General features: G+C 42.3%; 1 protein-coding gene across 5 annotated transcripts in view; it reads left to right on the top strand.

Annotated features, from left to right (window-relative positions):
• Positions 1 to 16,189, top strand: part of ARHGAP21 (Rho GTPase activating protein 21) — a 200,374-nt gene that overhangs the window by 162,888 nt on the left and 21,297 nt on the right. For all 5 annotated transcript variants that reach the window (XM_078851835.1, XM_078851836.1, XM_073334267.2 and 2 more), the window contains 7 exons: positions 5,937 to 6,095; positions 6,276 to 6,378; positions 6,485 to 6,521; positions 7,108 to 7,233; positions 8,046 to 8,330; positions 9,761 to 9,825; positions 9,908 to 10,056. In XM_078851835.1, the coding sequence (XP_078707961.1) occupies positions 5,937 to 6,095; positions 6,276 to 6,378; positions 6,485 to 6,521; positions 7,108 to 7,233; positions 8,046 to 8,330; positions 9,761 to 9,825; positions 9,908 to 10,056 (924 nt within the window). The remainder of the gene's footprint in view (positions 1 to 5,936; positions 6,096 to 6,275; positions 6,379 to 6,484; positions 6,522 to 7,107; positions 7,234 to 8,045; positions 8,331 to 9,760; positions 9,826 to 9,907; positions 10,057 to 16,189) is intronic.

The raw sequence follows: 16,189 nt of genomic DNA, 5'->3' as shown, positions 1-16,189 counted from the left end.
AAAGGAATAAATATTTTACTCCTCTCAATAAAGCTGGCATTCTTTTCATGCCCTGATCTAGTAATATGTTTTTGTTTAACCAGAAAGGTATAGTTTGCTTCCCTTTTCCCTCATTCGAGAATGGGAATGCCACTCTTGTGGAGAAGAGTTCAGACCATTTTTATTCTGATCTCCAAGCTGACAATATTGTAGCTATGTACTTCACCCCCAAATGTCATGACGGACACCGGGATCTTTATCAAATCTTTGTTTTTCTTAGTTATTTTGTTGTTCCTTTTTTTACATTTTCTGCAGGATATGGTAGTACATCATGTTACAGAGATCATTTGTTAGGAAAGAGTCAAACATGGCTTTTGTAAAGGGAAATCATACCTCACCAATTTATTAAAATTCTTTGAGGGGGTCAGCAAACTTGTGGACAAGGAGGATCCACTGAATGTAATCTACTTAGACTTTCAGAAAGTTTTTGACAAGGTCCCTCACCAAAGGCTCTTAAACAAAGTAAGCAATCATGGGATAAAACGGAAAGTCCTCTCATGGGTCAGTAATTGGTTGAAGGAAAGCAAACAAAGAGTAGGAATAAATGGTTTGTTTTCAGAATGGAGAGAGGTAAATAGTGGTGTCCCCCTGTGGTCTGTACTGGGACCGGTACTGTTCAACATATTTATATGATCTGGAAAAAGGGGTAAACAATGAGGTGGCAAAATTTGCGGATGATTCAAAACTATTCAAGAGAAAGAAGTCCAAAGTAGACTACGAAGAGTTACAAGGGAATCTCACAAAACTGGATGATTGGGCAACAAAATGGCAGATGAAATTCAATGCTGATAAATGGAAAGTAATGCACGTTGGGAAAGCATAATTCCAACTATACTACATACCAAATGATGGGGTCTAAATTAGCTGTTGCCACTCAAGAAAGAGATCTTGGAGTCATGGATAGTTCTCTGAAAACAGCCACTCAGTGTGCAGTGGCAGTCAAAAAAATCTAACAATGTTAGGAACGGGATAAATAAGACAGAAAATACCAGAATTCCTCTATATAAATCCATAGTATGCCTGCACTTTGAATACTGCGTGGAGATCTGGTCACCCCATCTCGAAAAAGATATTTTAGAATTGGAAAAGGTAGAAAGAAGAGCAACAAAAATGATTTAAGGGTATGGAACAGCTTCCATATGAGGAAAAATTAAAAACACTGGAACTTCTCCGTTGGGAAAAGAGACGACTAGGAGGGGATATGATAGAGGTCTATAAAATCTTGACTGGTGTGGAGAAAGTGAATAAGGAAATATTATTTACTCCTTCACATAACACAAGAAGTAGGGGGTCACTGAATGAAATTAATAGGCAGGAGGTTCAAAACAAATGAAAGAAAGTACTTCCCCTCTCAATGCATAGTCACCCTGTGGAACTCGTTGCCAGGGGATGTTGTGAAGGCCAAAACTCATGGAGGATAGGGCCATCAATGGCTATTAGCCAGGATGGGCAGGGATACAACATCATGCAATGTTTGCCAGAAGCTGTGAGCGGACAATAGAGGATGGATTACTCAATGATTGTCTGTTCTGTTCATTCCCTATGAAGTACCTGGTATTGGTCATTTTCGGAAGATGGGATACTGAGCTAGATGGATCATTGGTGTGACCCTAGCTGTACTACAACCCTGTTTTCCTTCTTCCCACATGTCTTCTCCACTTGTAAGCCCCAATGGGGAAAGAGTTAAACCACCATAAGAAAAAAAGGCTAATTATAAAATGTCCCTCCCTCCACCATGTTAGGAATTTGTTTTTGTATTGTGGTAGCATCTAGAAGTCCCAATCAGGGCCTGTTATGCAAGGCACTGTACACATACCTAACAACAACACAAATCTCTGTCCCAAAGTCTCCTTGTTTCTCCTGGGAGAGAGTAAACTGAAACAGATCTGACCATACTGGTGTAATTATGGCCCCAGGCACGTTGTGGAGGCAGAAGCAGTGCTTTCCCTTCTCCCGGGCCCAACCTGTCTGCACAAGGAGGAGAGTTAACAGCTCTGTGGTGCCTACTTCCTGCCCCCCCCCACAGGAAGCAGTGGTACTGCACAATGGTGCCAGGGATTAAAGAGGTGCATTACACCCCTCTACTCCCTTGCTCCAGTGCTCCGGATGGCAAGCAAGGCAATTGCCTAGGGACACGGGGGGGCCGACAAAGCTGAGTTATATGCTTCAGCCCCAGGTGGCGGGGCTTGGGCTTCAGACTTGTGAAAGGGGTACAGTAGTTGGGAAGGGTTGAGAAACACTGCACGAGACTATAGCAACACCTTCCAAACATACAGTAAAATGATTTTTGTCAAACAATTGAGGTTTGTGAGTTTCTTCAGATCTCCTTAAACAACACAAACAAAGAGTTCGATTGAATGATGTCAGATTGGAGGGAGGTCTCAGGTGGGATTCCACAGGGATCTGTTCTGGCTGGGTGGTGGTCAACATTGTTACTAATGCACTGAATATAGGAATACAGAGCATATTGATCAAATTTGCAGATGACACAAAGCTAAGGGGGTATTGCAAACACTTTGGAGGTTAGAGCTGAAATTCAAAGGGATCTTGATAAATTGGAGAACTGGGCTATAGAAAACATAAAATTCAACAAAGACAAATGTAAGGTGCTACACTTGGAAGAAAAGGTTTGGCAACAGCACTGCTGAAAAGGATCTGGGTGGTGGTGGATCACAACCTCTGCATGAGTCAACAGTGCAATGCTGTTGCAAAACAAAATAAAAAAAATGCATTTTTAGGTTGCATTAACAGAGGCATAGCACGCAAGTCACAGGAGGTGATGGTACCACTCAAGTCGGTGCTAGCTAGGCTCAGCTGGGTTACGGTGTCCAGTTTTGGTCACCACTGTATAAAAAGGATGTAGAGAAAATGGATCTAGAAGCGAGCGTCAACAATGATCAAAGAGAGGGAATGCAAGCCATATGAGCAAAGGCTGAAGAAATTGTTTGGAAAAGAGGCAATTAAGGGGGGACATGATAGCAGTCTTCAAATATTTGAAAGGCTGTCATAAGAAAGATGGAGAAAAATTATTCTCTTGCCACAGGGCAGAACAAGAAGCATTGGGTTCAAACTACAGCTTGGTAGATTTAGATTAAACCTCCTAACTTGTAAGAACAGAAGGACAAAGGAACAGACTGCCTTAGGGAGGTTGTGGAAGCTCTTTCACTGACATTTTTCAAAAAGAGGCTGGATAGCCATCTGTCTTGGATGGTTTAGATACACCAAATCCTGCATCTTGGCATGAGTTAGACTAGATGCCCTTCCGATCCCTCCTGACCCTATTGTTCTATGATTCCCACCTATTGTTTTCTCACTTTGTGCATAGGGGCATGCAGATGCATTTAATAACACCACAAAAATCTCCCAAGAATGTGTCACTACTCTGTGTGAAGTGACATACAGAAATACTACAGTGGTAAAATAAATGCCAGCAGTATTGTTTAGTACTGTAAGTAACAAGTAGAATGCAGTCAGATATCCCATAAGATTGTTCTTAGACCAGTGGAGAGGACAGCTTTATATCGTATACCCTGTATTTATATAATTGCAAAATTTCCATGAATCCTGAAAAAGTAGGTAAACAAATGGTAATTTTGTATTTGAAAAATTTCCTTTCTTCGTTCTCTTCACATATTTTGCCCTTTCTGCCACCACTCCATCTATTGACTTCATCAGCCACAACTTTATAAAGTAGCCACAGTAAAAACAAGTGCAAGAGTTCTGCTGTGAACATCTTGGACTAAATTAGTAATACTTTCATTGGAGGCTGAGTGGATCAACTGATTGCTTCACACTGCACTTCCAAAGATTACAGATGTTCCCATTTTTAAAAATTCTGTTGCTTAGTTTTAGTTTTTAAGATTTATTTTTATAAAATAACGTAAAATTATTTCTCGTGGTAGTATTTCGTCGCCCCTTGAATTGGGTGTTTGAGCCTTTTAAGGTTAGTAAAAAAGTAAATTGTAAAGAAAGTTGAATTAGTATGAAAATCAGAGAAGTATGAGTCTTTGCTGCCATCTCAAGGGCTTTGTGGCTTGTGAAGTGTTTCTCTTCAACCTAGGTCATGGGTTAAATAGCACATACTGTGGGAAATCATGTATCATCCTGAATATCAAGTAACACTCCAGTATTTGCAGCTTGTGTGGATTTATTCCAAATGCCAGCGTTTCTAGCCTGTTGTAACAGGGATTATTGCATTCTGGCTGAAGTCTGTGGTATAAAAATAAAAAAAAGCTGCAAACTGAGCACTCCCAATTTACATGTTAAGAACCAGTTAAATGAAGCAGTGTTGGAATTGTTCATTTCAAAGTGTGTGTATCTTTTAGTCCAAATTAGAGTATGGGATTTTTCAGGATTTGCTGTTGAAAAGGTTGATCAAAGAACAGTGAAAAAGAAGAAAATAGGACCATGAGGGACTGCTGTAGTTCTGAAAATAAAAATGTAATTACTAGGTTTCTCCCCCCCCCCCCACAACTACAATAGAGAAGTAATTTATTAATATCTCTAATTGCTGCTGTGGAAGTAGGTAGAACTTTGAAATTAGTTAGATAAATATTACTTTTAAGGAGAATATCTTTTACTTCAAAATGTGTTGTAATTACAGAATTTTAGATTGCATTGGCAAGTTCTGCTTCTGCCTTTTACCTTAGTAGAACAGAACAGCTTGTTACAATGGACGTCAGCCTTTTAGTTGAAGACATTGCTTCAGTTTTCACCTGACATACCATTGGTGACATAGAGCAGAGGGCTGTATAAAATTACAAAACTTGTAATAGACTTTTCTACCATTTAAAAAATGTAAGTGTGCAACCAAACTGTGATGGTACAAGCTGACGGTTTTGAACAGAACTGTTAGTGACCATTTGAAAAGCGCAATGCAGGCAGTTGTGTTCACACAAAGCAAAGAATAAACCTCTGTTTATGAATGTTCACTGATTTCAACAGGCTTTTCAGAAGCTCTGCATATTAAAATTCATGGCACATAGAATACATACATATTAATTATAGCAGTACAGTTCAGCAACATGTGCATGATCTGGTTCTCCATCTTTCTCCTGTACTTCTGTACTAGAATAAGAAGTATTTTCCTAGTGTTCCTAGTGTATTTTAGGAGATGTTTATATTCTGTCACTTTGAAAAATCTGTTGTGGTTGATTTTTCAACACTTTTCATCTTGTAAGAAATATATAAAAATCATGGAAATGCTTCAGCTTTTTTGGATTACTGCGTGATGACCCTCATTGCTTTTGAGACTGTGAGGAGTTAGACACGTACAGACGGCAATTGTTTATATGAGCAATTAGTGGAAGGTATAATTGGTAGGTAGTACTAGCAGCTTATGATGTATGAGCAATTGCTTAATTCCTTCCAATTTTTTTTAAATGGGGGTTTGGCTGTCTTTTAAGTATGTTGCCATTTCAAACATTGCTGTTTGAGCTTTTTTTGTGATTTTTGTTTAAAGATTAATAACTATTTATTGAGGTTTTATGCATACAGTTTAATGCAGTGAATATTGTATTCCATTTCTCTTGCGTTTAGCCTTCTTACATATCAGCAACTGAATTTAGAAGTATAGTTTTCTGACCAACAGCATGCTGTTTAAACAGCATACCATTTAAACATAGAAATTCTATTGTGACAGTTGTATGAACATTCTTTAGACTTATACCAAATATGTAACTAATGTTAGTATGTCCATGGGGTATGGCACCAAATTTCCTTAATAAAAATGTTTGTTTTAACCATGTGAATTAACTGGATTCATAATGTTTGAAAGGCTGGATGTTTAAGATATTAGTTTCTGATATTCTAATGAAGAGGCAAGTTCAGCCTGCTATTTAGTCTGAGCTTTTTACTGAAGCGTTTAACATTCTAATATATTATATATTGCCTTGTAGATGAGCCAAGTAGCCCTAGTATTGACCATGATATTGCACACATTCCTGCTTCTGCTGTCATTTCTGCATCTGCCTCTCAAGCTCCCACTATAACAACAGTTCCTCCCAGTCCCACATCTTCAGTTCCTTTAATTCGACGTCAGCTATCCCATGACCATGGTAAGTTGTTGGTTTTTTTTTGTTTTTTTTTTTGTTTATAAACAAAACTTTTTTCTTTTAAAATTTTGTTTTCTTTGCAGGGAAGATATGGCAGCTTATAAAGTTTTATTGCTTCAAACAGTCAAAACATAAAATGTCATTGAAGCTGATTAGTGTTTGATCATTTTGATTGACTTGCAGAATCTATCAGGCCTACTATATTGGATGGTCAATCTCCTGCAAAAACTGAGAGATCCAAGTCTTATGATGAAGGATTGGATGACTATAGAGAAGACGGGAAATTGTAAGTCCTGAACAAATCTGTGTGAGCGCGAACAGGCATATGCACTTTTTCTATTAAAAAGTATACAGACTGTTCATTGATAATACCTACTTCTCTCTCCCAACAGGTCTATTAAACATGTATCTAGTTTAAAGGGAATCAAGGTTAGTAACATATTTAACAATATTATAAGAGTTATGTTTGCTAATATGAGTTTTTGTGCTGGATCACATGTGAAATTCATGGCAATTTGTTTACCTATCAGATCATTTTAAAATGATTTTGATGCCAGATATATTTTTTCCTAAAAGGCACCATACTGTGATAAGTTAATAAATGTGAACTGCTCCTCTTCAGTTTCTCTATTTTTTTTTTAAAGGTACTTTAAAATGCATTAGACTTGTTTTATAGCTGAACAAAAGGCTTTTTTTCATTTTCTGCAGCATCTCACATCTGAGCAATAATATATGATGCACGCAAAGACAAAAATATCAAAAAATAAAGGTGAAATGTCTCAAGAATTACATAGGCTTGAATAGTGTGTGAATTCACAGTTGATCATTTTGTACTAATGAAATAGTAGAAACCTTCATAGCCTGATAAGTATTTCCTTGCACCATACACTGAGGAAACCTTCACACAGAGATGGGGGAGGGTGGAGAAAAGAGGGGGAAATTACCTAAATATAGACTTCTACTGAAAAATCTATTTAGAGGACCTCTTGATATTCTGACTCTTATTTTTCTTTAGGTCCCAGACAGCCAAAAATCTTTAGAAGACTCTGGATCCAGAAAAGATTCCTCTTCAGAGGTCTTTGGTGATGCCTCCAAGGAAGGATGGCTCTATTTTCGACAGCTTGTTTCAGACAAGGGAAAGGTATTGTGCTTTCTAACATATATAAAAGATAAATATAAAAAATACAACTGCCACAACTGAGGGTAAGAAAAGTCAAGCTGTAGGCAAGAGATGTTCCTTGTGTGCAGTAAAACATTATGTAATGGGCACTAGCAAAAGTGACATTAAACATTTAGCTTTAATCGAGCAACTTCTACATGTTCTTTCATAGATTATATTCTTAGCTGCCCTCATTTCTGTTGGTTTAAATTCAGAGCAATAGTGAGTAATTTCACATCTCAGACCTAGTTATTTAGTGCAAATAATCAACTGCTGGAAAGCTGGGAGTGCAGATTTTTCTTATGCTAACAGGGGGACAGATTTGTATTTACATCATTTTGAAGTTGAACAAACCTCATGGACCTGCTGGAAATTCATAGGCCAAGATTTTCAAAGATGAAAGAGCCTGATGTTCAGAGGGGAAGGGAGGTGGCTCAGCGCTTCTTACAGTCAAGCCTTTCGAAGGTGACATAAATGGGGCACCCAGTCACTTGAAAATCTTGGTTATAATGCCTGCTAATTCTGTAACCATCCCTTAAAATTTCTGATCCTTTTGCTACTGTCACATTTGCGCACACACACATTATTATACGTTCAGGTAGGAGGGACAGTTGAGAAATTTGCCCTTTCCCTTGATGCAAAGCGGTCAGTGACTAGTACATTTATTATACAAAAGTTGAGTGTTCTGTGCCACCCTGTGTTCAATCATTGTGTTCTAAAAGTTTTATATGTGGCTTATAACTAGGTAACAATAACGGGCTATACGCACAAACAAACTGGTTCATATTTTCCAGCGAGTTGGTGGCAGCATTCGGCCATGGAAACAAATGTATGTTGTTCTTCGAGGTCATTCACTTTATTTATACAAGGATAAAAAAGAGCAGACAACTCCATCTGAAGAAGAACAACCTATCAGTATCAATGCGTGTTTGATAGATATCTCATACAGTGAAACCAAGAGGAAAAATGTATTTCGGCTTACCACATCAGACTGCGAGTATCTGTTTCAGGCTGAAGACCGAGATGACATGTTAGCATGGATTAAGGCTATACAAGACAATAGCAACCTCAATGATAAGGTAGCTATATAATATCTCATGTACAATCTTACATGCTGTTTTCTTCTGTTGTATTTTCTTTTAATCATTAGACTTTTTTATATATAATAGGACAAATATATTTTTCTGTTTCTGGTTGACACTAAATTGAAATATGCATTAGGGAGTAAATGAAAAACTGCAGTGAAATTAGATACCCATATAACTACATCTATTTACATAGAAGAATAAATTCTTAATCTGTCTTTGAAGTTTAAATATCCCATAAAGTAATTGAGCTAGTAAAAAGCTGGCATTTTAATAATCTGATGTTTAGTTAATCTATACTTAACTTTAGAAGTCGTAAAATAAGTTTTGCCCACTAAAATGTTGTTGTTTAAAAATCACTGTTAATTTAACTACAAATATATTTTAAGTTACACTGTACAATACCTGTTAAAATCCAATGTAATCAGATGGAAGCAGTAATTTCTGGCCTATTCTGTCCCAACAGACTCCTGTTGGGAAGTAGCAGTTTAGGAACAAGTATCGAGGGGTAGCCGTGTTAGTCTGTATCCACAAAAACAAAAAGGAGTCCAGTGGCTCCTTAAAGACTAACAGAAAGGAACAGTTTTCACTTAGATACTTTGCACCATTAAATAGTTACATAGTGAAACAATGACAGGTATTTCAAAAAACTGTTTTGTAACTTTCATATTCATTTAAATAAATTACAATAAACATATTAGAAGACAGAGCATGTTGTATGCATATGCACACATGCATATTCTATATAAATGTTGATATCTGTTTCTATACATATTGAATTTGTAAAACATTTTTTATATGTATTTTTGATAGGTTTACATTTTTGTTCTGGGGAAAAAAAGTGCTTCCATGATGCTTTTTAATTACAGCTGTTTGTAATTCCATTCTATTCCGTTTTAGAATAGTTTGCCTAGGGAAGGTGGATTATAAGCAGAATTTTGGTGAGGTGGTTAAAAGCATTTGTTAAGTAGCCAGCCATATGATAAATTGTAGAACTTTCAGTGCCACATATGTGGGTATGGAGGTATTGTATGTGTATAGATTGAGATTTTTCAGAACAGTGTCCGGAATATAGTCACACATCTTCTATTAAAATGGCAGCTTATTGAAAATCTGTGGCTAAATCCTCTGCACTTCTTTGAAAACACCTATCATAGCAGTTACTTATAACTGATCACCGCAGCTTTTCTTTAATCTTTCAAACAATGTCCTTATTTTTTCTTTTGAAATATATTTGAATATAGTGTCTGTTCCAAAGAATATCCATTACATTTTAGCTGTACTGGAATTGAACTTGACAACTACCCAGTGTATGTTATCTGATTATGGGAATAGTTGTGTGTATTCTAAAGGTGGTTAGATAAGCTTTTGCAATGGTATTATCAAAACTAGGATTATGAAGTAGATCTTGATTGATTTTACAGGATACTGGTGTCACTAGTAGGGACCTAATTAGCCGGAGGATTAAAGAATATAGCACAATGATGAGGTAAGCAGTCTATATGCAGCTGGCAGGTTGTTTTTTTTGCCTGGTTCCTAGCTTCTCTGTACCAAGTAATGCCTTATTTCAGTTCTTCCAGCAGCAAAACAGAGCCCTCCCCCAAAACACCTCGCCAGAGTCTCAGTATCAGGCAAACATTTCTTGGCACTAAAACAGAACAAAGGACCCAAAGTCCTCACTCTCCCAAGGAGGAGTCAGAAAGGAAGCTGCTCACTAAAGGTGTGTATACTACATACATTATTGTTGGCTAAACCTATAAAAAATTAACATTGTAGAAGGCCAAATGTTCAGGACATAAGAGTTGCTTTAGCCCATTTCTTCGGATACGTGAACATACAGATGCAAACAAGCATTAACTATTTTTTTGAGCTGTATTTAGAATCACTGACCGTCTGTGGGCTTGTCTTCACTACCATGTTACATCAGCGCAACTGCGCTGATGTAGCACATCTGGTCAAGACATGTTCTGTTGATGGGAGAGCATCTCCTGCCAACATAGTGCAGTGTAGACACTGCTTTAAGTCGATGCAACTTATGTCACTCAGGGGTGGTTTTTTCAGGCCCTTGAAGATCTGTATTGAAGTCTTCTTTGAGGTAAGTCTTGGCTCTTTTCCTGCAACTGTCTGTAGTGACAGCAGCAATAGACTACACCAGTGTTGTGCTTCTCACAGCTAAGCTCTACTAAGCTTATGCCTTGCTTCAGAAGATTCTTATCTAGCACTAGTCTTTCCCTCCCCGGTTGACCTGCAAATGACTAGGTAGAACCATTTTTAAACTATTGTTAAGAAAACGAAATTTTTCTGTAAAACCTTTTATAATGTTAGAGGATTTTCTTGCCCCATGGATTTAAAGTACCGAAAGGAAAACGCATTATTTTGGGTGGGAAAAGGTATTATTTTTCCCAGAGCAAGAAATTAAACTCTGCTGAGCTCTTTCTGAGGTGCCAACGTATTAAATTTCACAGATGAGTGAGCTGCAACTGTAAGCGTATATCAATAATTGATCTCCAACTGGTAAAGTCTCAGGCCAGCGTTTTTAAAGGGAGTTGTTGGTGCACAGCACTGCTGAAAGTCAGACCGCTAATTTAAGTGACTGAGCACTCAGGTTTGAACATGTGCGCCTGAACTCCGAGAAGGAATTCCGTTTTGTTCCCCAAACAAGTTTTCCTTTATACGGGCTATCGTTCTCAGACAGTATTATATACTAAAACTGCAGTCGCATTTTTCTGGAGAGATAGTGATGAGTAACCTTCAGGATCTTAAACAGCATTATTTCTCCAGAAACCTCTGAATAAGAGGACAGGATTACATCAGGAGAATTATAGAGCTAGTACAGCCTCACTTACCTGTATCTTTGAGGGGAACCAAACACTGTGCATATGACTGAGTTTTAGCAATTGATACTGCATCTGTCTAAGGGTAAAATTTTTCAAAAGCATCCAAGTCCCATTTTCAAAAGTGACTTAAGCACTTAGAAGCCTGAGTTCCATTGATTTTCAGTGAGACTTGGGCTCCTAAGTCATTTCTGAAAATGAGACTTGGACGCTTTTGAAAACTTTGCCATTAGCATAATTAAGTCACATAGTGCAAGCCACACCTCTTCAGCTGTTTCTAGCCCTAAGACTAGAAAAGTGGTGGTTCTTCGAGTGCTTGCTCATGACAATTCCATTCTAGGTGTGCGTATTCCCACATGCAGAGTCATTGGATATTTTTGCCTTAGTGGTATCCATAGGGTTGGCTGTGATGCCCCCTTGAGTTCCACACTCATGCGTTGGTATATCAGGCGCTGCCAGCCCTACGTGCTCTCAGTTCCTTCTTACCGCCTATGGTGGTTAGCCAGAGCGCCTTTTCCTTACACAGCAAGGGCTAGCGGTTTCATCTCTCCTGACTTTGAGCCTTAGGGCCTTGTAAATTGTTTGTTTATAGTAGTTAGTGTTAAGCACTTGTCAAGTGTAGTTAGAAGTTAGAGTCCCAATGGGGACTTCGCCCCAGGCAGGGAATGCCCCTGTCTCAGGTGTTTAAACCCAGCTTGGACTGCAACGGGCCTATCCCTGTTAGTGACCCCCCCACTGCAGTTGCCTCAAGGCCTTGGGGGAATCACATGTGAAAGACAAGTGTCGTGTGTAAAAACTTTCAACCCAGAAAGAGTGCAACATCCGTTTGAGGGCCCTCCTCATGGAGGCTGCTCTCCACCTGGCTTCTGAGCCATCCCGGCTGGACTCTACTCCTAGTACGTTGGTCTCAGTGCATAGCATACCCCCAGCACCGGGCTCTGCCTGGCAGCATTCTCCTTCACCAGTCCCCAGAAAGCAGACCAAGAAACATGGTTCCCTGGCACCAGGCAAGAAAGGCTATGGGGTATTGGGCAAAGGACTCAGTTCGGGCCACCCATCCACACCGGAGCCACATGGACATGCCTCCCTAGTCGGTGCCCTTAGTCCCCCCAAAGGATCTACCGCTGAATCCCAGAAGCAGTAGGGGAACCAGTCTTGTGGCAAGATTGATGCCTTCCCAAGCTCTCCTGGCACCTAGAGAACAGAGGCCTTTACAAGAGCTGCTGGTACCACGTGTGCCCCCTACGAGGGCAAGCCAGCTGCCAAGACCCCCCAGAGGCAGTTGAATGCCGCTGATGTCCTGAGCCAAGGCAGCGCTCTCCGACTTTGCGCCGCAGATCTCTGGCTTTGCAGCTCAGATCTTCGGGGCTTGCACTAGATCACAGGCATTGAGTGATGTAGTGCAATGCGGATCACCTAGGGAGAGGCGCCAGCCTCCATGTTACCGGCACCATTCACCCTCCCGCCGGTTGTCTTGGTACGGGTCCCCATCACCTGCTCTATGGGAACGATCTCCGTCATGGTACCGGTCCCCGGGGCCCCAGCACCGGTCTCCAGCAACGATGGTCAGCTGACAAATGCAGGCATCAACGGCTCCACCGTGGTCACCAGAAAGGGCTTCCTCCGGCATGGAAGGGTAGATTAGCTCCTCACCAAGGCATCACTGGCACAATTGGGCACCGGAGGCTGCATTGACTTCTACACCGCCACCTTGGCAGCACGGCCAGTGGCCAGCACAGTGGCCCTATTGGAGTTCCTGGGGCATACCTGTGATGGCAATACACCCTTCACGCCACTCATCGGCCACCACCTCAGAGCAGTGTTGACGGCACCGGCAGCACCAGGCTCAGAGGTCGAGTTAGAGTAGCCAGTGTCCACCCCAAAACGCGCTTCCCCCATGGGGGATGATGCCCCCCGGTGTTTCAGTTGTTGTCCTCATCCACAGATGAGGCAGTCACAGGATCCTCGAGGGCCAGCCCGCTGGACAATTTTAAAGAAGACCTGCACTTATGGCCCTGCTTCGATGAGTGGCCGAGAACTTGGGCCTAGAGGTGGAGGAGATGGCCAAGTAGGTGGACACCTTGTTCAACGTCCTCAGTCTCTATCACTGCCACACTACCAGTGCATGACAGGGTCCTCAAAATTGCCAAGGCCCTCTGGCAAACCCTGTCGTTCATCCCTCCCACCTCCAAAACAGCGGAAAAAAAGTGCTTTGTCCTGGCCAAAGGGTTTGAGTACCTTTTTATACCCATCCACCTCCAGGCTCACTGATCATTTCTGTGGCCAATGATAGGACAAGCAGGGGCACACCAGGTCAACCCCAAGAATAGAGGCCAAAAGACTGGACCTTTTCAGGAGGGAAATTTATTCGACAGCCAGCATGCAATTCCAGGTGGCGAACCACAAGGCTCTCTTGGGCAGTTACAATTTTAACTTATGGGACTCCCTCTGAAAGTTCAGAGTCCCTCCCCCAAGATTAGGCCCCAGAATTATGCACCTTGGTGGAGGAGGGTACGGTGGCAACAAGGGATCTCTTCAAATGGCCTGTGACCCCAGATAGCGGTGCAGACCCTAGCCAACTTCAGATGCCGTCGACACCTGAAGCTCTTCAAGCAGCTCAAGAGATCCTGACGCTCCCGCGGTACCTCGGTCTCAGGGAAAACCAGTGTTGGGACCTGTGCATGTGTCTCCACCTCAGCGGTACCAATCCCCATCGAGAGGGATGTCCTGCCAGCATTCGCCTGCCCGAAGCAGTCCTGCCTAAGGACTGGAGAGGCAGGCTCAGCGGTCAGCTCTTACACCCCAACCTCAGGTCCCTCCACCTCTTGGCATGGATGCTGTGTGGCTGAACCCCGAGGAGTGGACCTGTTCGGAAGGAGTCCAACAGGTCCTCCTGGAAAGTAGAAAGCCCTCAACTACACTGACTTACCTGGCTGAAGTTTTCCCCCTGGGTGTCCGAATGGGGTATCTCTCCCTTGCTTTCCTTCATACAGGCTTTTCCTGGACTACCTGCTCTGTTTGAGGAACCAGGGCCTGGTGCACACTTCCATTAGAGTGCATCTTGCGGCCATCTCCACTTTTCACCCGCCGATCCAAGGACAGATTGTGTTCTCCCATGACATGACGGTCAGATTCTTGAGAGGGTTGGAGAAACTCTTCCCACAGGTGTGGGCTCCCGTCCTGCAGTGGGATCTTAGCTCGGTCATCTATAGGCTCACTGGCCTGCCCTTTGAACCACTGAGTTCCTGCTGCCTTTCCCATCTGTCATGAAAGTTCTCATTCCTGATGATGGTGATGTCGGCGAGACGGGTCTCGGAAATTAAAGCCTTGACCTCAGAACCGCCGTACATGGTCTTCTATAAAGATAAGGTTCAGTTGAGTCCCCACCCGGCCTTCCTGCCAAAGGTGGTCTCCACTTTCCATATGAACCAGGACATCTTCCTGCCGGTGTTCTGTCCCAAACTGGACAACACCAGTGAAGACAGGCGTCTTCACGCCCTGGACATCGGGAGGGCCTTGGCTTTTTACTTAGAGCGTTCAAAGCCTTTCCGTAAATCGACTCAACTCTTCATCACTACAGCGGATGGGATGAAGGGTCATCTGGTGTCCTCACAGAGGATTTCCAATTGGATCATCTCATGCATAAGGACCTGTTACGACTTGGCGGAGGTTCAGCCACTGCCAGTTGTCAGAGCCTACTCGATGACAGCTCAGGCATCTTCAGCAGCCTTCCTGGTGCACATCCCTATCCAGGACATCTGTAGAGCCACAATGTGGTTCTTTGTCCACACGTTTAGTGCTCATAATGCCATCACTTAGCAGGCCAGGGACGACACTTGGTTCGGCAAAGCTGTGTTGCAATCTATGTGACCGTGAACTTCTACCCTCCAGGGGTACTGCTTGGGCGTCACCTAATATGGAATGGATGTGAGCAAGCACTCGAAGAAAAGACAGTTACTTTTTCCATAACTGGTGTTCTTCGAGGTGTGTTGCTCATGTCCATTCCATGACCCGCCCTCTTTCCCCCCTGTCAGAGTTTCCAGTAAGAAGGAACTGAGTGTGTGGGGAGCCAGCTGTGCCACTTATACCGCTCCATGCGGGCGCCACTCCAGGGGGTGCCGGAGCCAGTCCCCTATGGATACTGCTGAGGGAAAAACTTCTGGCACCAGTGCATGTGGCGAGCACACACATCTAATATGGAATGGACATGAGCAACACACTTTTTCCATAAGTGGTGGTGTTTGAGATAACTGTCTTTTTCTCATAGTCTCCCCACCCTCCATCCTCCCCTCCTCAGATCCAGGAGACTGGTACGGCACCCTCGATTTGAAGGACGCTTATTTCCATATTTCAGTCACAGACGCTTCCTCTGTTTCATGGTGGGTGGACGCCATTTGTATGTGTAGAGGCTTGTAGGGGCTTTGTGCTGGAAGAGAAGCTGAGCCCTGATTAGGGGGCGGGGCTTCACTGACTAGGGGTCCTATAAAGGTAGCAGCCAGTCAGGCAGCAGCACAGACAGCTGCAGCAGCACAGGAGCTAGCAAACAGAGCTGTAAACAGGGGAGTTTGAGTGGGAGTTTGAAAGCGGAGTTTGTCTTGTGGTGCTTGTGTGGGGTTTGGTTTTGCTGTGGGTGGTGGTGTTTTGGTGTGGTTTGTGTTTCCCAGATTAACAGGATTTAGGTGGGAAGGCTATGACAGATTCAGAGGTGGCAGTGGGAGTGACCCATGTAGCAGATGACACAATGAAGATGACTGGATGTGGAAGCTGTGGTATGTACATGATCCTGGAGGGGGCACCTGGTAAGAGTTTTGTCTGCATGAAATGCCGTCTGATAGAGCTGATGGAGGAAAAGATCAGAGGTTTGGAGATGCAGGTGGAAAGTCTGGTAGAGTTTAGGAAGGGGTTTGAGCAGATTATGGAGCAAAGACATGAGGTATCTGAAGGGAAAAGCTCAGACTTGCAGATGGAAGCAGGACTAGGGAATTTTGAGGGGAGACTGGGTGAGGAAAGTGGTCAGTG

This window comes from Lepidochelys kempii, chromosome 2 (genome assembly GCF_965140285.1).
Source record: "Lepidochelys kempii isolate rLepKem1 chromosome 2, rLepKem1.hap1, whole genome shotgun sequence".
Taxonomy (NCBI): domain Eukaryota; kingdom Metazoa; phylum Chordata; order Testudines; family Cheloniidae; genus Lepidochelys; species Lepidochelys kempii.
This window is presented reverse-complemented; position numbering and strand designations above follow the sequence as displayed.